Source organism: Ascaphus truei, chromosome 7, assembly GCF_040206685.1.
Source record: "Ascaphus truei isolate aAscTru1 chromosome 7, aAscTru1.hap1, whole genome shotgun sequence".
NCBI classification, from domain to species: domain Eukaryota; kingdom Metazoa; phylum Chordata; class Amphibia; order Anura; family Ascaphidae; genus Ascaphus; species Ascaphus truei.
In genome coordinates this window covers 9,169,504-9,193,996 of record NC_134489.1, presented here as the reverse complement: position 1 = coordinate 9,193,996, position 24,493 = coordinate 9,169,504, and the positions used below count along the sequence as shown (strand labels likewise).

The window sequence follows — 24,493 nt, the reverse complement described above, 5'->3', positions numbered from 1 at the left end:
CAGGATTGGGGCGCAGTGACAGATGTGTGAGGGAGGATGTGGAACTGCTAGTGTAGTTGGCGGTGCTGAAGGGCAGGATTGGGGCGCAGTGACAGATGTGTGAGGGAGGATGTGGCACTGCTAGTGTAGTTGGCAGTGCTGAAGGGCAGGATTGGGGCGCAGTGACAGATGTGTGAGGGAGGATGTGGAACTGCTAGTGTAGTTGGCAGTGCTGAAGGGCAGGATTGGGGCGCAGTGACAGATGTGTGAGGAAGGATGTGGAACTGCTAGTGTAGTTGGCGGTGCTGAAGGGCAGGATTGGGGCGCAGTGACAGATGTGTGAGGGAGGATGTGGAACTGCTAGTGTAGTTGGCGGTGCTGAAGGGCAGGATTGGGGCGCAGTGACAGATGTGTGAGGGAGGATGTGGAACTGCTAGTGTAGTTGGCGGTGCTGAAGGGCAGGATTGGGGCGCAGTGACAGATGTGTGAGGGAGGATGTGGCACTGCTAGTGTAGTTGGCGGTGCTGAAGGGCAGGATTGGGGCGCAGTGACAGATGTGTGGAGGAGGATGTGGAACTGCTAGTGTAGTTGGCGGTGCTGAAGGGCAGGATTGGGGCGCAGTGACAACCGGAATGGGATATTTGGTCACGGCCGTCTCGCCGCAACCAAGTCCCGGCTGCCATTTGGCCGCAGTGGGACCCACTGCCGCAGCGCCGCTGGACCCTACGCCAGGGTAGAGGGTTAACTTTAGGGTAAGGTTTTTAGGGTAGGGTGTACCGTTAGTATTAGGGGGTTTTAGGGTAAGGGCAAAGGTTAGTGACTTACCTTAGCGACAAAGCAGCCAGCGGCGGAGAATGCCTGCGGACGTTTGGTCGTGGCAAAACGACAACGAGCAAATGTCCTAGACCACAGAGAAGTGTGTGTGTCTGTCTGTGTGTCTGTGTGTGTGTGTGTCTGTGTGTGTGTGTGTCTGTGTGTGTGTGTGTCTGTGTGTGTGTGTGTCTGTGTGTGTGTGTGTCTGTGTGTCTGTGTGTGTCTGTGTCTGTGTGTGTCTGTGTCTGTGTGTGTGTGTGTGTCTGTGTGTGTGTCTGTGTGTGTGTGTGTCTGTGTCTGTGTGTGTCTGTGTCTGTGTGTGTCTGTGTCTGTGTGTGTGTCTGTGTCTGTGTGTGTGTCTGTGTCTGTGTGTGTCTCTCTGTGTGTGTCTCTGTGTGTGTCTCTGTGTGTGTCTCTGTGTGTGTCTCTGTGTGTGTCTCTGTGTGTGTCTCTGTGTGTGTCTCTGTGTGTGTCTCTGTGTGTGTCTCTGTGTGTGTCTCTGTGTGTGTCTCTGTGTGTGCGTGTCTGTAGAATCTTTACGGAAATAACCGTGGGTGCTGCGTGTGTGTGCCATTATTATTGAACTTTATACTTATTACCATATATGTTTTGTCAATTGGATGTAGCACTGGGCACCCCTGTCTTCTGTTGTATACATTGGCCACGCTCAATAGCACTCATTTTGACAAATATATATATATATATATATGATGTGGTGGGTGTTGGGGTCTGAGCTTGCTGGGAATGTGTGTGCGCCAGGGTCTGTGTATCTGAATGTGCTGCAGTGACGCTGCGGTGCATGTGGCTCTGTGGGACACCTACCTTCAGGAAGCACCACACTCATTTTCAGTATCGACAAAAGATTTTCCACATCACTCTTTATACTCTGCGCGATCCCAGGATACTGCCGCATCAGAAAGAAAAAAACATGAACACTGCACACGTCCCCATGCTACATTATCTATATCTATATAATTGAAATTTGTGAGATTGTTAGTAGATGTGGTGAATCTGATTGGTCCGTGGTTCTGTCACTCAGCCTCTGGCCAATCAGATTGGTCCGTGGCCTGGCCCCGCCCTCACACGCCTCTCATTGGCTTGCTTGCTTCTATGACCTCACCCAACCACCCGGCCACTATCGTCTTCTCCTCCTCACCCCGCGGCCTGCCACCCGACCACTCTCCTCTTTCCTCCTCACCCCATCAACCCCCCCCACCCCGGCTCCCCCCCCTATCACTCCCCTCCTCACCCGCAGCTCACCTCCCCGCTACTTTCCCCCTCAGCTCTACTCTGGCTCCCAACCCCCGCGGAGGGCGCTCCCAACACCCGCGGAGGGCGCTCCCAACCCCCGCCGAGGGCGCTCCCAACCCCCGCCGAGGGCGCTCCCAACCCCCGCCGAGGGCGCTCCCAACCCCCGCCGAGGGCGCTCCCAACCCCCGCCGAGGGCGCTCCCAACCCCCGCCGAGGGCGCTCCCAACCCCCGCCGAGGGCGCTCCCAACCCCCGCCGAGGGCGCTCCCAACCCCCGCCGAGGGCGCTCCCCCCTCCCTGCCCCCCGCCACGAAAGACCATTCGCCAAACGGCACAAGCCTCTCAGCGGGAGCTCTGCCAGCCCCCTCTCCTCCTCTCCCCACGACAGCTCCAGCAAGAGGTAGGCAGTGAGCAGGAAGCGTCAGTGTCACTCCACAGAGCGCGTTCTGAGGAGCACATTCACAGCCACACCAGCCAGTAACAAAGGCTCCTCCCGCCCCCCAATACTCCCAGCAGCCAGAGGCAGGAAGGCCAAAACGTGAGGAATGTGCACTCACCAGAGCTGGCTGCATTTAACCCCATGGGGAGAGCCCCCCCTCACAGACTGGAGGGAGCCTCAGACAGCACAGACAGGAGACTCCAACTGACTGCACTGTGTGTGTGCGTGTGCGTGTGCGTGTGCGTGTGCGTGCGTGACACTGTGTGTGCGTGCGTGACACTGTGTGTGCGTGACACTGTGTGCGTGCGTGACACTGTGTGTACGTGCGTGACACTGTGTGTGCGTGCGTGACACTGTGTGTGCGTGCGTGACACTGTGTGTGCGTGCGTGACACTGTGTGTGCGTGCGTGACACTGTGTGTGCGTGCGTGACACTGTGTGTGCGTGCGTGACACTGTGTGTGCGTGCGTGACACTGTGTGTGCGTGCGTGACACTGTGTGTGCGTGCGTGACACTGTGTGTGCGTGCGTGACACTGTGCGTGCGTGCGTGACACTGTGCGTGCGTGCGTGACACTGTGCGTGCGTGCGTGACACTGTGCGTGCGTGCGTGACACTGTGCGTGCGTGCGTGACACTGTGCGTGCGTGACACTGTGCGTGCGTGCGTGACACTGTGCGTGCGTGCGTGACACTGTGCGTGCGTGACACTGTGCGTGCGTGACACTGTGCGTGCGTGACACTGTGCGTGCGTGCGTGACACTGTGCGTGCGTGCGTGACACTGTGCGTGCGTGCGTGACACTGTGCGTGTGTGTGACACTGTGTGTGCGTGCGTGACACTGTGTGTGCGTGCGTGACACTGTGCGTGCGTGCGTGACACTGTGCGTGTGTGTGACACTGTGCGTGTGTGTGACACTGTGTGCGTGCGTGACACTGTGCGTGCGTGCGTGACACTGTGCGTGTGTGTGACACTGTGCGTGTGTGTGACACTGTGCGTGCGTGCGTGACACTGTGCGTGTGTGTGACACTGTGCGTGTGTGTGACACTGTGTGTGACACTGTGTGCTGCGCAGGGGGGGGGGGGGGGCGGGAGACCGGAGCTGCGTAGGGGGAGGGGGAGCAGAGAGAGAGGGGGAGCGGAGAAAGACTGGGGGAGCGGAGAAAGAGTCAGGGGGAGTGGAGAGAGGAGGGAGCGGGACATTTTAATCCCGGGCAACGCCGGGTCTCTCAGCTAGTTATTATTATATATATAATATACAGTATATATATATATATATATATATTTTTTTTTTTACCAATTATTACTTTGTCAAAGCATAAATATGTGGAATAAATGAATTGTAATAATTAGCGGCACTGGGTTTGGATGGAGAGAAGCTTATTTAAATCTCATTGCCATGTCCTCATGACCCTGAGCATTTTATTTCCTCAGCCTACAGTATGATGTATTAGGACACGGAGATACATAGACAGTGACATTGCCACTGAGCTAAACCTTCAGCCCATTAGGCACAGGATGGTGATGAGGAGCTGACTATGTATGAGGACTGCGACTTTTCCCACTCACCTGGATCTTCATGGCCACCTCCCGTCCATTCGGCAGACCAGCCAGGTGCACCTGTCCAATGGAGGCAGCTGCGAATGGCCTGTCCTCAAAGAACGACAGCTTCTCTCTCCAGTTGGGTCCCAGCTCGACCTCCAACACTTTCTGAAGAGAGAGAGAATCCCAGACTCCGTCACTTCCATCCACTCTGGGTAACCTCAAGCAAATATCCTTATGGCCCTGTGCCTCGTTAATGACTTTCATCACACCGCCCTCCCCACCCCTTTCTGGAGGCTGCCAACCAAAGCAGAGACCACAGTACAGAGATGAGGAATTGACACCTGGTAAAAAAGAAAGACACGTGAAACAGCTGCCAAACCTTTATTTTATTTCAATAACCCCCGATTCTTCCCTACACAATATGCCATATTTACTATGCTGTGACACTTCATAAAGACACCTTCAGCAAGGCTTAGTAAACATGGCTCATTCAATTGAAAGGTGTTGTAATGAATATGGCAGAAAGTATTAAACATTTTAATTAATCTGGCACCTCAGAGGTTAATGTTGACTTGCAAATTGTCTTAGAAATACAAGAATTGTTTTATTGCCTGTCACACCACTAACCAGGCCTATTTCTATGGGTTTTATAGGACTACAGGTATCTGGGGTTAGTAACACCTGGGTTTGCAAGTGGGGGGGATTGAAATATGGCTGTCGCAGTTCTTCCCCGACAGAGGGGAATAAACAAAAGTGTAAATGTATCTTGAAAGGCATTCTTGGAGGATCTGTGGAATATCACGGGTGTGTGGCCAAAACAACAGTTCTAAAGTGTGCAAATGTACTAAATGCTAAATATCCTGGGCCTCACAGCAATTTGTAAGAATAACAAATAGATATTTGTAACAGTTGCAATGAGATAAATCAAATGATGCCAAACAATTAATGATTAGGAGGTGCCAAGGATAGATATCTGTTTCTCATGCAAAACTATAAGTTAGGTTGTCATATTTCATATCCAGACGTGCATATAAAGTCCACAGAAGCAACAGTGAAGATGACATTTGTCTAAGTACTAGAAGCTGTTATGAAGTAATTTATATATTGAAAGGAATTTTTTTTCTTCAGTCGGGTGGACTGATTGACGAAAAGGGGTGGGTTGAGGATACACCCAGAAAGTATGTTTTCAGTGTGTTTCAATGAACAAGGTTTTTAGAAAAAACCCTGAAGCTGGTATTATGAATTAGATTTCAACCAAGGTAGTATCCATACTGGAACTCGTGAAATCTCAATTTCCATTCAAGAGCCTTTGGGGAAAGATCTGATCGATGTTATACAATAATGCAAGTTCGATTCTGTTTGTTTGATCCTTTACATTTTAGGAAACTGCAATTTTATACTCTATGTTCTTGAAATAATCTTTTCCTGTAACCCAAGTACTGTACTTTTTGTATATTAAAGCGAACCTTAAATAATAGTTTGGGCTCTGATTTGAACAGTTGCACACTTTGCATAGAGTAAATTCAATTTTCGCCAGATTTTCCTATAACAGATGTGTGTGCGTTAATGTGCATAGTAAACAAAGACCATACAACTCTGCACGTGACATTTGCTATTTCATTGGTGGTGGCAGAGTTGAGATATATATTGTGACGGATTGAGGGGAGATATTAATCATTTGAGGAACCTTGCGTAGGTAAAATGTGAGTCAGCTAGTTGGCTGTGTGTATTAACCCTTGTTACATATATAAGTCACGTGTTTACAGGTGTGTAGTTTGTGACAAATGTGACGGATTGAAAGGAGATGTTATTCATTTGAGGGACCATGCATGGAAAAAAGTGAATCAGCTAGTTCGCTATGTGCACTAACCCTTGTCATACATACAAGTCACGTGCTCACAGGTGTGCTGTACGTGAGAAGGTGTCTTCCAGCAGAAAAGGTGTGTTACGGAGTAGCACGTCTTCCTAAAAATGGCACATTATGTTTTTGATGGAATGGTCTTGGTTTTTAAATCCCGGAGAATTAAGTCTGTCGTTTTATTTGACATGAATCCAGAGTGCACTGGCACGTTCTTCTTTCCCCAAACACGCAGTGCAAACATAGGTCGGTGGGAAGGTACGGAATAGAGGGGTGACTGAAAGCATGTTATACCACCAACATAGATTCAATAGTAGGAAGGCAGCGGGTACTCGTAGAGTTGGAAAAGAAAAAGGTGGGTTTTTTTTATTATTGAATTTTACATCTTCCTACGCGTTTCGGTCCCAGCTGGGAGCGAAACGCGAAGGAACATTTACAATTCAATACAGAAACTTCTTATTTCCAACTCTACGAGTGCCCCACTGCCTTCCTACTATTGAATCTGTGTACACAACAGGATTTACCACAGCGCCAGACCCCTGACAGTAAGTGGTGCAGCACTACATCTGTTCCAGTACAATAAGTACTAAAGGAGCGCAAACTCTAAAATGCCTTTTTTCTATGTATACCACCAACATACCCATCTAATCAGCCACCGGCGCTGGTACAAAATTATCCGTGGCTCAACATGAGGGATTGTGGTGAGTGCCACGGAATCACTGGTTGTTTTCTTGGAGATCACCAGACAGGCTGCTGAGGTTCAACATCATGTTGATGAAATCCACCTTCACTTCCTATTCAAGTAATCCAACATTTTATACTCATCCAGCAATTAGGGTGCCTTCTAATTCTCTCTGATGGAGAATCAGTGGGCACTGGAGCGATGCTACTGGAATTGCAACATACGACATTGAAATTTGATGTTCTGTATGTACATTGGATCGGTGTGTGCTCAAACTGTCAGAATTGCACCTGATGTGTGCATTAAAACCGTAGAAGAAAGGGGAGAACTGGTGCACAATCCAATGAAGTGGGTCCCAGGGTAGACAAAAATAATTATTTATTGGTAAAATAGCATCCAACAAACAGAGGAGAGCAACCTCCTACGCGTTTCGTGTACGGTTGTACACTTTCAGTACACGAAACGCGTAGGAGGTTGCTCTCCTCCGTTTGTTGGATGCTATTTTGCCAATAAATAATTATTTTTGTCTACCCTGGGACCCACTTCATTGGATTGTGCGCCAGCTCTCCCCTTTCTTCTACAGTTGTTCGCATCTACTCGGCTGCACGTCTTGCAGGAATTTGGATCAGCGCAGTATGTGAGTACTTTTCAAATCTTTTGGAGGGGGACTATCTCAAATTGGAGGTGTCATGGGGTTTTATTGCTTGCCCCTACCTCAGGGATCATTTGGCCCCACAGAGATGGTTATGTCCTATTAGCCTGAGTCCATTTTCCACTATTATTGTGATCAAGCATTTGAGCGCAGTTGTCACTACAAATTCTACGTGTGCATTAAAACCTCCAGATTATATGTAAACAAATGGAATATTTCTACTCCAATATAAAAATAAGATATATAAATGGAGAGGGACTTTTTTTTTATATATATTTTCCCCCTCAATAAAAAGAAAGAGGAACTGTGAGTTTGCAAAGAAAATAAAATAGTTGTGGTTTGTAAATAAAAAAGCTGCGGTATTGCAGGTCTGTAAATAAAAGAAATAGTGTGGCACTCTAGTTTGGTAAATAAAATAAACGTTTGAGGTGTCTTAGATCAGTTAATAAAATGAAAAAAAAGTGGTACTTTATGAAAGTAAATAAAATATATTTTAGAAACACCTTGTCTACAAAAAACACAACAAAAGAAGTACTGGGACTCTGTGCCCTCATTACTATCGTACTTCAACCAGAGGATACAACATATTATTGGTAGTGTAAACTCACAGTCATTTGCCAAGATGGCATGAAGTCTGCACTCTGTCTGACACGTTCAAAGATCTTCTGCAGCTGCGGACTTATGAAGCTGTTATCTGTGGGATGAAATCGCAGGCGTCAGTGAAGGTATATAACACCTTAAGACAGGGGTGCGCAAACTGGGGGGCACACGACTTTCCAAGGGGGCGGGGGGGCGGCGCAGTGCTTACAGAGGCCCCACGCTCTTCCTCAAGGCATTTCAATTAAATGCCGGGGCACGGTGCAAGGCCTCTGTAAATTCCTTTACCTTGGCTTCAGGGAACGCGACGTCTCATGACCCCGCGGCGTCATTTGATGCAGGAGCCAAGGTAAGGGGGGGGTACAGATGGAAAAGTTTGCGCACACCTGCCTTAAAACATTGTGCTTTTTGGTTTGCCCTATTTGCTTCCTTTGTGTATTTATTTTTTTGTTTTAAAATAACCTATTACAAGAACTCATTCATTACCTGCCTGACCACCTCCTCTCACTCCCGCCTACAAGACTTCTCCCGTGCTGCCCCCTCTCTCTGGAATTACCTACCACTAGACTCTCCCCCAGCTTTCAGATGTTTCAAAACTCCCTTTAAACTCATCTTTTCAAGGAAGTCTCCCAGGCATAACCCGTACATCCAACTTCCCTCCCCGCCTCCAACCCCATCGGGACCATCCCCAATCTCCACACTATGTAACACCCCATAGCATCCCCACGCAAACCTTAATGATGTCAGCCATTAGGCTGGACCATACTCCAACCTGAGGCACACTCCATTCCGCAATGAACAGCGACCTAACCTTTTTATTTCAGCATTGTCGCACATTCCCTCCAGATTGTAACCTCTCATGAGCAGGACCCCCATTACCTCTCTGTATCTTGTATCTGTATGCAACCGTTTATGTAATTACCAAATCTCTGAACTCCCTTTGTACAGCGCTACGGAATATGCCGGTGCTTTACGAATAAGATATAATAATCTACATCAGCGGTGCGCAAACTGGGGTGTTTTTTTTTTTTCAAAGCGTCAGGGGAGTTCGTCTCGAAGTCATAGAATAGAAAAACATATCATAGAGCAAAAATGTTTAAACAGTGAAAAAGGTGAAAATTCATCCAAAATGACTACTCATATTTTAAGTAATCAAATTAGACAGTCATCCAACTTAAGGGGTGGATGCGCCCTGTGTGTAAACAGCAGCCACCAATCACAACCTCCAAAGGAGAAAAACGAGAGACCATATAGTGTAGAGGTAAAACAATTGTAATATCAAAACATGATTCAAGGCTTACACTTCATACGGTCGATGTGGGCACTCATAGGTAGCGGTTGACGGATATCCCTGGGGCTCGCGATTCCTCTGGGTACTCGGTCACCTCCGCTCTCTCTGGAAACACTTGGATCCACACCGGAGCTTTCGTCCCTTCACTTCCAGCACGCCGAGAGCCTCCCAGGCTCCGGCTGCGTCACTTCCGGTGCGCCGAGGTCTTCCGGATCAGATGGTTACAGTGGAATTCTCGTGTCCCCATTCTCGTGGCTGTTGGACTGGAACACTCTACGCGTTTCGTCGCTCTCTCCTGAGGAAGTCGCCAGAGAGAGCGACGAAACGCGTAGAGTGTTCCAGTCCAACAGCCACGAGAAGGGGGACACGAGAATTCCACTGTAACCATCTGATCCGGAAGACCTCGGCGCACCGGAAGTGACGCAGCCGGAGCCTGGGAGGCTCTCGGCGTGCCGGAAGTGAAGGGACGAAAGCTCCGGTGTGGATCCAAGTGTTTCCAGAGAGAGCGGAGGTGACCGAGTACCCAGAGGAATCGCGAGCCCCAGGGATATCCGTCAACCGCTACCTATGAGTGCCCACATCGACCGTATGAAGTGTAAGCCTTGAATCATGTTTTGATATTACAATTGTTTTACCTCTACACTATATGGTCTCTCTTTTTTCTCCTTTGGAGGTTGTGATTGGTGGCTGCTGTTTACACATAGGGCGCATCCACCCCTTAAGTTGGATGACTGTCTGATTTGATTACTTAAAATGTAAGTAGTCATTTTGGATGAATTTTCACCTTTTTCACTGTTTAAACATTTTTGCACTATGATATGTTTTTCTATTCTATGACTTCGAGACGAACTCCCCTGACGCTTTGAAAATTATCCACGAGAAGACAAGTGAAACAGTCTTTTTTCAAGGGTTGTAGTTTATTTTGAGGTTTTTTCACTCTATATATGCACTTTAAATAGGCACATGCACCATCACTGATTTTTGCACTGTCACTGATTGTATTAATCACACTATCACTATCACTGTCACAATAGTGGTCATTATTATTATATTTTGGGTTTGTTTTGAGCGCTATTGTTATTGTTTTCCTCACGCAAACTGGGGTGTGCTAGATTTTCGGGGGGGCACCGCAGTTATAGAGGTCCCGCACTCCCCCCCCCCCATGCATTTAAATTAAATGCTCGGGGACCGCGCAAGGCCTCTATAATACACTTACCTTCCCTTCCTGCAACGCGTTGTCCTGGTAACCCGGAGTCATCTGGGTCACGTGACGGCACGTTACCATGGCGACGTGACGTCACATGACCCCGCGCGTCATTTGATGCGGGGGTGCGAGGCGCCGAGGAGAGCAAGCAGATGTGCGCACGGGGAAAAGTTAGCGCACCCCGGATCTAGATGATGGAGTCAGACTTACATTCTCATTTCCTAGAGGTGTTAGGGGGGGTTGTACTGGAACACTAAGGCCGGCTGCACGCAGGGCAGGGGATGCAGTACATTACCCTGAGAGTGTTTGGAAGCAAGTAATTGAAGAATGGGATTTTGCTTGGTACAGTACGGTAAAGTGACCAACTGCATTTGGGGGGGTCGGGGGGAGAAGAGTCGGTACTGGACAAGCAGAGGAGTTTACTGGCAGCTTTGTGGTGGGAGTGGGAACGGGGTAAGTGCAGGAAATACCAGTGTTGCAATAACAGAGCTGTGTGGGAGGAACAGCACAAGGATAGCAGGAGTGCTGCATTGTGTGTTACCCCTGTGCAATAACAGAGCTGTGTGGGAGGAACAGCACAGGGATAGCAGGAGTGCTGCATTGTGTGTTACCCCTTTGCAATAACAGAGCTGTGTGGGAGGAACAGCACAGGGATAGCAGGAGTGCTGCATTGTGTGTTACCCCTTTGCAGTAACAGAGCTGTGTGGGAGGAACAGCACAGGGATAGCAGGAGTGCTGCATTGTGTGTTACCCCTGTACAATACCTCCCTGTCCTCACTGATAACCCTCCCTACTCATCTCTCCCTTTATAGGAGGCACCTTGGATACTCAGCATTTGGCCAAGCTTCAGCGCAGCGCCCCGCACTTTGCACAGAGTGTCCACAATCTTCTCTGCGTTCGCCTCAGTCAGGAACGGGTTGGACTCCAGGTAGGTGTGGCTGCCTGTGGGTGGGTGAGCAAAACAGGTCATGGGATACTTAGTACTTCTGCTAATGTGCAGCGCTGTGCAAAACCAAATAAGGGCCGACGCTGGGACTCACCCTCCGGCTTCTCTTCCCTGTTCAGAGACTGCTTCGCTACCTCTGTCAGAGCCCCGATTCCCAAACTGACTGCCAAACCTGCAGGGCGGGTGGGAGAGATTTAGTGATCCCGCAGATGCTCTTAGAAGAAACACCCGAGACGCAGCAAAGGAGGCCCCCTGAGAGAGTCTCCCCAAAACGCTTCCCCTGCACGGCTCCTGTCCACCAAGCCAGCGTGGACATGGTTAACATCATCAGGCATAGACAGATCACTTTAAAGACCTGTATACGGTCAGCACCTTCACCTGTTTGCTACGCAGCTGTGTTCACGTCACCTCAGACCAGTGAATCACAACCTTTTGTTGTTTGGAGGAACCATTGAAATATTTTGAAAAATCTCGGGGAACCCCTATCTGGCTGACACATTAGGTTCATTTCACACCTCACAGGCCCCTCTATTTCCCACCCTCTACCCATGTATTTCTCTCCCCTCCGTCTCACTCACTCTCCCCGCCTCCCATGTATTTCTCTCCTGCGTCTCACTCTTACTCCCTCTTTTCCTCACTCCCCCCCTCTCCTCATCCTCACCCCTACCTTCCGTCAATTACCCCACTCTCACTCAATCCCCGCCACAAAATACATACCAAAAAACCCCACCCCCATAAATACATGTAACCCCACCCCGCACGACATAATAAAAATACCCGCCCCCACCAATACATATTAAAAATGCCCCCGCCAGTACATATTAAAAAATGCCCCCGCCAGTACATATTAAAAATGCCCCCGCCAGTACATATTAAAAAATGCCCCCACCGCCCGAGTACATTTTAAAAATAACCCCACCGTGTGTGAATGCCCCTGCGCTTTGCTTTGAAAAGTTTTTTTCTATTAATTTGAAAACGTTTTCTTCAGGTTAGAGGACCGTGGAGCACAATGTAAAATAGCACGTACCAGCAGCACATGCCAGCAGCAGTGTGTGTGTATGTGTGTGTGTGTGTCAGTAGCACATGCCAGCAGCAGAGTGCGTGTGTGTCATTGTGTCAGTAGCACATGCCAGAAGCAGTGTGTGTCAGTGTATGTCAACATCACTGATTGCGTGACATCGCTCTGCATGGCAACACATCACTGACTGCGTGTCTGCGTGGGGTCACAACTACACAATATTTTCCCTGCCTGCCTCCCGTGAAGATACATGCATAACAAATGCCATGTTATGTATCCTCAGTGTATAGGAGGGGCTCCCTCATTTGTTCTATTACACGTTATTCCCCTCCCCCCCCCCCCACACACATACCTGAGCCCTGGGATCCCACTCCATGATCTCCCCCCGTATCGCTCCCTATCAGCAGGTGTACAGTGTACAGTGGCTGGCAGTGTTTATTCTCCGTGCCGCCGCACTCTCTCAGGCCCCGCAGGACAGCACACACCTGCTGGCTCTAGCTAGCAGCAGGCACCGGCAGTGCTGCACTAATAGAGCGCGCTCCTGCAGTCCTGAGAGCAGGCTCGGTGGTTGAGCCAGGAAAGCTGTAGCGGGCCGTACAGTGAGTGCGGGGGGGGGAGGGCGCACAGTGAGTGCGGGGGGGGGAGGGCAAACAGTGAGTGCGGGGGGGGGGCGCACAGTGAGTGCGCGGGGGGGGCCGCACAGTGAGTGCGCGGGTGGGGGGGCGCGCACAGTGAGTGTGGGGGGGGAGGGGGCGCACAGTGAGTGCGGGGGGGGGGCCGCACAGTGAGTGCGCGGGGGGGCGCACAGTGAGTGCGGGTGGGGGGGCACGCAGTGAGTGCGGGGGGGGCGCACAGTGAGTGCGGGGGGGGGGCGCACAGTGAGTGCGGGCGGCCCGCGTCCGTAGACAGAACCCCTGGGACTGCTCCGCAGAACTCTGGTTGGGAATCACTGCCTCAGACACTCTTAGGCTTGGTCCCCACTGGCAACTGCAGTACGGGACAAGAGCCGTCCCTCAATGGGGCCGGGCCCGCTGCGCGGGGGGGATGCCGCGCGGGGGGGCTACCGCGCAGCGACTTTATCAGACTCACATTAAAATTGTGATTAGAAGTAGCGACAGAGCGCTAGGCCACGCCCCGGCGGTTCAGCCGAGGGCGAATCTGCCAGGTGATGTCATGGCCGCGCCCCGTCACTCCCCCCCAGCTCACTGCAGACCGGGGAATTCGGCTGCATGCGCCGCCAGCCTCGTAGACGCACGTGCAACGCAGGCACTGGGGTCGCAGCCTTAGAAACAACACCCGAATCACAGTAAAGGATATCAGCCATTTGTTGATGTTACAGCTGCGCCGTTATTGGTCTTCGGTAAAATATTTCAGATGTATATTGCAGCATTTCCATCTTCTCACATCACCCTGCTCTCACCAATCTCGCTTACTTCTTCCCCAACACCAACTCCCTCAATTAAAAAGCAGGTCTCCAAAACACAGCAACCTCTCCTCATCCCCCTGTACCTTCTGCTGCCACTTATTCTTCCTTATAGTATGTAACCTGCTTGGGACAGGGCCCTCCTTACCTACTGTAACAATGTATGTTAATGTTTGATATTTCACGGTTTTCGTCCCCCAACCCTATTGTACTGCGCTAGAGAATACAGGCATACCCCGGTTTAAGTACACTCACTTTAAGTACACTCGCGAGTAAGGACATATCGCCCAATAGGCAAACGGCAGCTCACGCACGTCCTGAACAGCAATACCGGCTCCCTACCTGCACCGAAGCTGTGCGCAAGCAGGGAGACTATAGAGCCTGTTACACATGTGTTATTTACATCAGTTATACACGTATATGATGATTGCAGTACAGCACATGCATCGATAAGTGGAAAAAGGTAGTTCTGCACTTTAAGTACATTTTCACTTTACATACATGTACCGGTCCCATTGCGTACATTAATGCGGGGTATGGCTGTATGTTGGTGCATTATAAATTATATATATTAACCCTACATCCAGCGAAACTCCCAGACTCTGTCACCAGTGAAACGGAAAAACAAAAGAAAAGCAGAAAGAAGGTTACCCCCGAAATTTGCCAAGCGGCTGATCCGAGATGCAGGAACCTTTCTCTCTCTCGCTCTGTCGCTGAGCTGTGAATGAAATCCAGGTGAGATAAACAATTTAAAACTTCCTTTCTTTATAGCATCAGTGGAATGAACCTAATTTAACATTGCATTAAACGTCCTGAAGTAGCGCCCCATAATACTTTGCATAACACTAAGCAAGGCATTTTGGGGCACCATTTTGGGAAGCAGAGCTGCAATTGACAGCGCTGCACCCATGGTCTTTCAGCTCCACAAGTGACCAGCAATTTTACACTCCCGATAGAGACAGAGAGAGAGAGAGACACAGAGAGAGAGACACAGAGAGAGAGAGAGACAGAGACACACACACACACACACATATATATACACACACACACAAATTAATCAAATGGCTCATCCCTAAACAATTCCAAACTGCTCTCTCTGTTTAGTAAATAACCACTTAAAATCCCTGGTTAGTGCAGTATATACTATATACACCACGTGATGTGCTCACCTTCTGCCGTAATGGTCTCCCCTGTTCGTCTGCCCCCTTCTGCAGCTTTCCTTCCCTCGCCTTCCTGACCTCCTCGGCTGTCAGCCCCCTCCCGGTGCTGTAATGATGGAACGCTCTAACCTGTCCCACGCCTGCTCCAACAAAACCCTGAGCCCGGCTTCCCCGGCCATAGCTCGCTGGCTGGTGACCGGCTGTGCTTGCCTCTGGGGCTTCTGCCTCTTCCGCTGCAGGAAGCTCCGACGCCGTATTCCAAGAGGAAGCACCGGGCACAGGAGAGGACGGGGGCTCCCTGAAATCCGGGATTCCGACCTGAAAGGAAACAGAACGGACTTTAAACTTGCATAACTGGTAGGTAGCAAGCCAGCCGGCAACACAATTGTCCTTTCATAAGAACAGGACATACTTCATTTGTGCTCCGTGTTTCTCTGCAAAATTTCTGAACTGCAAGATTTCCAGTACCACAATCCCGTGTCTTACCCCCCCCTTCGGAAACCCCAGCTCTGCTATTCCCAATTTCTACCCACATGCGTTTACTCTTGAATTGGGATATACAGCGCACTCTCTTTCAACTTACCATCCCCAGGGACTCTTAGGGGGACAGTGGAGCTAAATGTTTCATCGGCATCAGTTTAAGTCCGCGAGATTTATTTACTTCTTCCATCTGACGCAGATCTCCGAGGACCAGAGGTTAAGACCACCTCAGACATGGTGATTTTTGACACAGAGTAAAAGGGAAACTGCACCAGTTGTAGACATAGAATGTCACCCATCTCATAATATTGTGCCGACTCTCTCCTAACTCTTCCTATAACCCGCTCCCAAAACACTCACTGGAGCAAAGCCCATGGGTACATTGATGCAAAGGGACGTCGAGCCAAAATGACGCAATATGAAGCAGTTTGCTTGGCTCCTGCCCATGAGGACGTCGCAATGCTAATTTGACTATTACCTGACTGCGGGTGAATACGGCGCCTACGCACCGCTCGGCAGTGGCCTGCGCCGATTTAATCCCCAGCCCCAGCGTGGAGTTGCCGTTCACCATGCGCAGCTTCTCACACTGCGTCTCCACCATGGCCTGTCCCACACGGGTTGCGCCACGCAACACCAACGCTGCCTCGCCCCACATCTTACAGTCCTGGGAGAGAAAAAGAGAGAGGAATGGACACCACTCACACACTACCTGGGAATTTGTGGGAGTTTTGTTGGAAAAGGCCGTGCGAAAACAATGTTTTGTGGGAAGGTGAAATGTGTGCGTATGTGGGATTTCTCACTATATTTATTTATAAAATGTTTACCTAGGAAGTAGTAATACATTGAGAGTTACCTCTCGTTTTCACGTATGTCCTGGGCATAGAGTTAACATGACAAATTATACATGGTTACAAATACACTTACATATGTGAACAGCATATACATAATATACAAGGCATTGCATGCACAGTTAGAGATAATATATATTATGGGCGTATGTAACAGTTACAGACCAGATTAAAATGTGAGACAGCCTTAGATTTGAAAGAATTTAGACTGATGGTGAAGGCACGAGAGATACCAAAAGTCACTCATATATACAAGGCGCAAAAGAACGGAAAAATCCGTGAGTGTGATTCCAAGAGATGTTGTTTGTGTTTTTTTATTAAATTTGAAACAGTATTGTACTATGGCACCTCTATTTTCTATGTACAAGGTTAATACATTATGATTGAAGAGTGCCACATCTTCCAACGAAGGTCTTATCCTCAAACTCTACATAATAATTGATGTGAGTTCTGTAGTCGTTTAATAGAATGTAACCATGTATTGCTACAACTCTCTGCTATTTCTCCCAATGTTAGATCTGTTTGTAACATTGTAAACTCTCGGTGGCATGGAATTCTCCCTCTTTGCCATAATATCTGCTTTTCCTCTCTGTATCTTCCTGCATTTAGATGGCAAGCTCTGCAGGGCAGAGATTCCCCTCTCCCTAAATGTATCATCAGGTCTGGTTCTCTTTTACCCATCTCTGCCCTTCCATGTACATTAAAGTCTCTGTATGCTTGTAGTGTTAACTGCTGCATACACTACATGGTTGTCCCTATATAAAAATCATTATACTTAAATATTGTTTACGTGAATAAAAATCAGAATTATGTAGCCAAGTCTGCAAAACTGGGGGTAAAAAAACACCATCAGATTCATTCAGATAGATATTTTTTTACCCTAGTTTTACAGTAAGAACACAGATATGTCAACAAAAAAACAAAACCCAATCTCCAATGATAAAGAGGCGATTAATATATATTGGGAGTTAGATTGTAATAAATTATTGTATGTAGAGGAATACAAAACATATTAAACTTTTCTTAAAGTAGATAGGTAAGACTTTAACAAGCAATTTACATTTATCCAAGTCCTTCCCCAATTATTGCATTACCGAAGCAAAAAGTAAAAACAATGATGGGTATTGTGAGCCCAACAACTTTCACAATTTGACACAAAAATCTTTGTTATTGGTCTTCAAAAACAAAGATTATTGTGTCAAGGTTTGAAAGTGGACACAGGCAATTTGTTAGGTGGGAATAAGGCAGCATTTCTATATTGCAACCGGTTGAATAGTAGATAATCGCAGGTAGATTTTAAAAGGAAAATGTTAAAACAGTAAGGTTTAAAAAGATTAGGAGTAAGGAAAGAAAGACCACATTTTAGGCCGTGTACATAGTACTGGCGCGTGCGACTTCGCACACGTCTGTACTTGCCGCGATCTGTCCTGCAAGGTTGCGCAATAGGGTTGTGCCTGTGATGTCACGAGCAGTTCGCCCTCATTTATTTATAAAATATTTTACCGGAAGTAATACATTGAGAGTGGCTGAACTGCGCACGTGACGTCGCGCGGCAAATTCAAACCAGTTTGTCACGCGAAGTACCGGTCGCCCTTGTACGATCTATGCACAAGCGCATTGGCATCCACTTGTTTGTATTTGGCGCTCACGCTGTCGGATCTACTATGGACGAGGCCTTAGCGAAGGGGGAAACTTTCCACCCATGAAGAACACGTACGATTTTTGCAATTGGGATAACAACTTCTGATATTATATAAAGATAACTGTAATAAAGACAGAACAAAACTTGTATGTGAAGTTAATGTAAATACATACTGTATGGTACCAATGCTTGCAAAACGTTGAAATATAATAATTTTCAAGTCTCTGCTCGGCAGCACGAGGCTACATATCACCCGGCGCATTATCATAATAATAACTTTATTTCATATAGCGCTTTTCTCTCAATGATATTCAAAGCACTTCACAATGACAGCATAGAGCAGGGGGGCGCAAACTTTTTTCCCTGCGCCCCCCTGACGGCTGTCCCCTCACTCCCGCGCCCCCCCCCCCAACCCCAACTTACCCGCGCTCCGGCGTAATGACGTCACCTTGCAGCGTCATTTTGACGCCGCGTTGCCATGGCGCCGCAGGGAGGAAGCCGCCGGAGCCACGGTAAGTTAGGTTTACAGAGGCCCTGCAGCTCCCCCGGCACTTAATTTAAGTGCCTTCGGGAAGCGCGCGGGGCCTCTGTAAACCCCGCGCCCCCCGTCGGCAGTGTCAGGGGTCGCGCCCCACAGTTTGCGCACCGCTGGCATAGAGCACGATACGCAGCATGTAGGAATGTTACAGGCACAGTCCCGCCCCAGGTGAGCTTACAATCTATGCTTTTGGTGCCTGAGGCACAGGGGGGATAAAGTAACTTGCCCAAGGTCACAAGGAACTGACACCGGGAATTGAACCAAGTTCCCTATTCAGTACCGTCGGTGGAGGGAGAATGGATAGTGTATGTCACGAGGTTATTACCAGTGTGTGTGTTACATATCGCAGACTGGGGCTCTTACCTTCTCTCAACCTCCTCTTTCCACAGCAGCTCATTGCAGATAAACCAGGAAGTGCCGCGGCCGCCGCCGTCGCCGCCATTTTTGATTTGGGCAACACTCAAATGTACTATATGGACAGGTCAGAAAAACGTGCTAAAAAAAACAACAACAAATACCAATAATAAATAGCTGCCTGCAAGTATTATTCCACTGCCCCTCAAATAAACACAATACAATTCATAGCGCGTCATTCATGTCTCCACAATGTTAAAACACGAATAATTCCTTGTTTTGTGGCTTTTAATCCAAAGTGTGCAAAGTGTGAGGGTGCGAGTTTACATTATGTATTTTGTGAATTTAAAAGGAATCTTATTCCACAGACCTCCGTTATTTGTGCCCTTTTCACAAATGGCCGCCAAGGGCATAAACTCTGATCACGAGGGCGGCTCTCGCGCCTTTTTCCGAAGTCACTTTCACCCCCACAGCTCCGCCCTTGGAGCCATCATCACGTGAAGGTCAGAGCACCTCAACCAATCAGCATCTTTTGGCTTCGGTGAAGGGACTTGGCCCTCACGTGACAGGGGTTTGCCTACTCCAATAAGCGTCCAGAGATTGGTCCTTGGGCGTGGTTAGTCCGTGCGCATGGCAAGGAGGAAGAAACTGAAACGCGTGCTGGGTTTCTAGGCAACGACAGAAGTGACTGACAGTTAAGTAGTCCAATCACAGAAAGCATGGCACCCTACATACGCCTATGTTTGTTTTTAATTACTGAATGAGGTCATGGGAGGTGTGAACTGCGTCATATTGAGAGGAAGTGACACAGAATGTTGCAATAAGTGTTCTTATTTTTGCAAAGGTCAACATTGTGGTTCATATTATTGCAATATAGGATGTTAAAATGCAGTATATGTTGATTGATAGATATATATTTTTTTCTTATTACTTTTAATATGCATTATATATCTATTAAAATGCAGTGTTTTGCTGATATCTATATTCAACTCACAACATGTATATTCAAAATGCAGTATATATTGCTTTGCCTTTAATAAAGATATGCATTCTAAATATTTATATATGCACTTACATATCAGTATAAATAGCTCTGCAAAAAAGTTTCGTCACCTTTAAATGACAATAATAATAATAAAAAATATTTATTTGTAACGCTTAGACTGCCTTCAAAGAATGACACATCCCATAATAATAACACTGCCTTCTAGTGAGCGATACTCAATTCATATTAATAACTCTGCTTCCTAGTGAGTGACACTCCCATCATATTTATAACACTGGGTGACACTCACTCATATTACTAACACTGCGTCACTGTCTTCTACTAAGTGACAGTCATTTAGGGTGACTAGATTTGTCCCGGCAAAAAGCGGCACAAATGTCACGCATGCGCGATCGTCACTTCCCGGGTGCGCGTGCGTATGCGCGATCGGCACTTGCCGACGCTGCACGCGTGAACGGTGTTTGCCGACGCTGCACGCGTGAACGGTGTTTGCCGGTCGCTCATGCGCATGCGCGATCGGAGCTTGCCGGTTGCGCATGTGCAGGAGGAGCCAACAAGTGCCGATCGCTTATGTGCACGAGCAGCCGGAAAGTGCCAAGATCGCGCATGCGCAGTAGGCACACACCAGCGGGACAAAAAACGGGAAAGAGCCCGAAAAAGTCGAGACAGACCAAAAACCGAGACGTCTGGTCACCCTACACTAATTCCATATTAATAACACTTCCTTCTACTGAGTAATGGTCACTCCATATTTAGTACACTGCCTTCCACTATGTGATGCTCACTCCATATTAATAGCACAACCTTCTAGTAAGTGACACTCACGCCATATTAATAACACTGCCTTTCACTGAGTTACAATAATTCCAAATAATAACACTGCTTTCTAGTGAGTAACACTCACTCCATATTAATAGCACTACCCCCGAGTGACAATCACTCCATGTTAATAGGACTAACCCCAGAGTGACAATCACTCCATATTAATAGCACCGCCTTCTAGTGAGTGACATTCACTCCATATTAATAGCACAGCCTTCTAGTAAGTGACACTCACACATATTAATAGCACAGCCTTCTAGTAAGTGACACACACCATATTAATAGCACAGCCTTCTAGTAAGTGACACTCACACCATATTAATAGCACTACCCGGAATGACACTCACTCCATATTAATAGCACCGCCTTCTAGTGAATGACACTCACTCCATATTAATAGCACCGCCTTCTAGTGAATGACACTCACTCCATATTAATAGCACCGCCTTCTAGTGAATGACACTCACTCCATATTAATAGCACTACCCGGAGTGACACTCACTCCATATTAATAGCACCGCCTTCTAGTGAATGACACTCACTCCATATTAATAGCACCGCTTTCTAGTGAATGACACTGACTCCATATTAATAGCACCGCCTTCTAGTGAATGACACTCACTCCATATTAATAGCACAGCCTTCTAATGAATGACACTCACTCCATATTAATAGCACCGCCTTCTAGGGACACACTCCATATTAACAACACTGCCTTCTACCAAGTTAACAACACTGCCTTCTACTCATTCCAAATTCATAACACATCTTTCTAGTAAGTGACACTCACACCATATTAATAACACTGCCTTCCACCCATTCCAAATAACATAGCTTTCTAGTGATTGACACTCACGCCATATTAATAACACCACCTTCTAGTAGGTGACACTCACGCCATATTAATAACACTGCCTTCCACCCATTCCAAATAACATAGCTTTCTAGTGACACTCACTACATAATAATAGCTCCGCCAATTAGTGAGTGACAATCACTACACATTAATAGCACTCCCTTCTAGTGAGTGATACACTCCATATTAATAGCACCGCCTTTGTAGTGAGTGCCTTTCAGTCCTGCTCAGCAGTGCATGTGTTACTCAGCCCTGTTCTGTAATACTGCGTGGGTGGACAGTGACATTTTGATGCAGAATTTCCTGTGTTTTGGACACAGAAGTACATTTCCTCTTCCTCAGCCTCAATTCTTCCTTTGTTTAATGTATACACATATATATGGGCCTGTGCAGCTTGTGCAGTCAGGGACGTAGAACTCATATACACAAAACAGCCCAGGCCTGCAATCCCAGCAGTATATATAACATTATATGTGTGTATGTGTGGGTCAGGTCTGACTGTAGCAGTGTGAGTGTGTATGGGCAGATCTGGGTGTATCCTTGCACATATTAATGTGCCTGGCTTTACACATTAGTACCTGTTTGTGTCACTGTGTTATTGCGGGTGTACTGTGTGTATCAGTGTGTCCATATAGAGGTAATAAACTACAGGTGGTCCTCGCTATCCGTCGTTACGCTTTGCATCGAACAGATTATCCAAAGCAGCACAGTGCAATCCGCGGAACCGATAATTCATCCGCGGAACCGATTATTCATCCGCGGAACCGATTATTCATCCGCGGAACGGATTATCCGACACTCACCGTCGCCCATAAATTTTTTATTTATTTATAAAAACGTTTTACCAGAAAGTAATGCATTGAGAGTTACCTCTCGTTTTCAAGTACAGCAGGGCCCCGCTTCTCTGCGATCCGCTGACACGGCGGCACCGAGAAGGGGGCCACCATGTTGAATTAAAATTCGCGCATGCGCAGAACGGGCGGGTGCGCCTGGCGCGCATGCGCAGACGCAGGTTGCGCGCGCAGACCGCAGGTCGCACATGCGCAGAACGGCGAAAATGCCGGTTTGCACATGCGCAGCACTGAAAATCGCCGGATCCGCTTTCCGGCGATTTTCACTATACGGCGGGCCTCTGGAATGGAACCCGCCGTATACCCGGGGCCCTGCTGTATGTCCTGGGCATGGAGGTATGATGACAAATACATGGTTACAAATATATAGTTACATACTGTAAGTGAGCAGGGTATCTTATACTATATTAGTGAAAGCACTGTATGTTTGCCTGCCTGCATGCATGCCTGCCTGCTGGATGTCCGGTGTCCCTAGGGGAAATCTCATTGGTCCCTTGGGCCGCCCCCGCACACCTCTCATTGGCCTGAGGCGGAGTGACGGCCCAAAGGACACACAGGGACACAAACACACACACAGGGACACACACACACACACACACACACTAGGGGGGGTGTACATTAGCAGCATGTATAACCCGGGGAGGGGGGGGCTCACATACCCGCGCGCACACATACCCGCGCGCACCTCCTCCTCTCCCCGTGTCTCCCGCGCTTTCCCCCCCCCCCCCCCCCCGGCGCCGCTACAGTCAGCGGAGGAGCGAGTGCCCGGGACACAGCGGGGGAGCGGCAACAACAAGCTGCCTCCCGCCTCAGTTCCACGTGGGAGCGGCCGGACGGGTGAGTGAGCGGCCTTCACCCACCCCTCACCCCCCTTCAAATCACCTCCCCTCCTCCCCCTCCCCCCCCCCCCCCGGCGCCGCTACAGTCAGCGGAGCGAGCGAGCGCCCGGGACACAGCGGGGGAGCGGCCACAACAAGCTGCCTCCCGCCTCAGATACACGTGGGAGCGGCCGGACGGGTGAGTGAGCGGCCGGACAGGTGAGGGAGCGGCCTTCACCTCCCCTCACCCCCCCTTCACCTCCCCTCACCCCCCTTCACCTAACCCTCACCCACCCCTCACCTCCCCTCACTCCACTTCCCTTCCACCTCCCTCCACCCCCCCTTCACCTCCCCTCCACCCCCCCTTCACCTCCCCTCCACCCCCCCTTTCACCTCCCCTCCACCCCCCCCTTCACCTCCCCTCCACCACCCCCTTCACCTCCCCTCCACCCCCCCCCTTCACCTCCCCTCCACCCCCCCTTCACCTCCCCTCCACCCCCCCTTCACCTCCCCTCCACCCCCACCCTTCACCTCCCCTCCACCCCCACCCTTCACCTCCCCTCACCCCCCCTTCACCTCCCCTCACCCCCCTTCACCTCCCCTCACCCACCCCTCACCTCCCCTCACTCCACTTCCCTTCCACCTCCCTCCACCCCCCCTTCACCTCCCCTCCACCCCCCCTTCACCTCCCCTCCACCCCCCCCTTCACCTCCCCTCCACCCCCCCCTTCACCTCCCCTCACTCCACTTCCCTTCCACCTCCCTCCACCCCCCCTTCACCTCCCCTCCACCCCCCCTTCACCTCCCCTCCACCCCCACCCTTCACCTCCCCTCCACCCACCCCCACCTTCACCCCCCCTTCACCTTCCCTTCACTCCCCCCTTACAACCTCCCACCACCTCTTCACCACCTCCACCCCCCTTCCCACCTCCCCCACTCCCCACCACCTCCCCCCCCTCCCCCCCACTCCCCCACCCCCCTTTCCCACCACCTCCCCCCCACCTCCCCTTCCCCCCCACCCCCTCCTTCCCACCACCTCCCCCCCACCCCCCCCCCTTCCCACCACCCCCCCCCTTCCCACCACCCACCACCCCCCCCCTTCCCACCACCCCCTTCCCTGAGGCGGAGTCACGGGCCAAAGGACACACAGGGACACAGACACACACACACACACACACGTAGACACACACACACACACAGACGTAGACACACACACGTATACACACACACACGTATACACACACACACGTATACACAAACACACACACGTAGACACAAACACACACACGTATACACAAACACACACACGTAGACACACACACACATAGACACACACGTACACACACACACACACGTACACACACGTACACACACGCACGTAGACACACACACGTACACGTAGACACACACACATGTACACGTAGACACA

General features: G+C 49.3%; 1 protein-coding gene across 1 annotated transcript in view; it reads right to left on the bottom strand.

The window, feature by feature from the left end:
- The window catches only part of COQ8B (coenzyme Q8B), a 54,400-nt gene extending 35,547 nt beyond the window's left edge, over positions 1-18,853 (bottom strand). The window contains exons 1-9 of the mRNA XM_075609958.1: positions 18,722-18,853; positions 15,809-15,994; positions 14,860-15,168; positions 14,342-14,408; positions 11,344-11,421; positions 11,123-11,245; positions 7,820-7,905; positions 4,044-4,184; positions 1,615-1,696 (exon numbers count right to left, since the gene is read on the bottom strand). Of these exons, the coding sequence (XP_075466073.1) occupies positions 1,615-1,696; positions 4,044-4,184; positions 7,820-7,905; positions 11,123-11,245; positions 11,344-11,421; positions 14,342-14,408; positions 14,860-15,168; positions 15,809-15,985 (1,063 nt within the window). The 5' untranslated portion in view covers positions 15,986-15,994; positions 18,722-18,853. The remainder of the gene's footprint in view (positions 1-1,614; positions 1,697-4,043; positions 4,185-7,819; positions 7,906-11,122; positions 11,246-11,343; positions 11,422-14,341; positions 14,409-14,859; positions 15,169-15,808; positions 15,995-18,721) is intronic.
- Between the last annotated feature and the right edge of the window lie 5,640 nt (positions 18,854-24,493).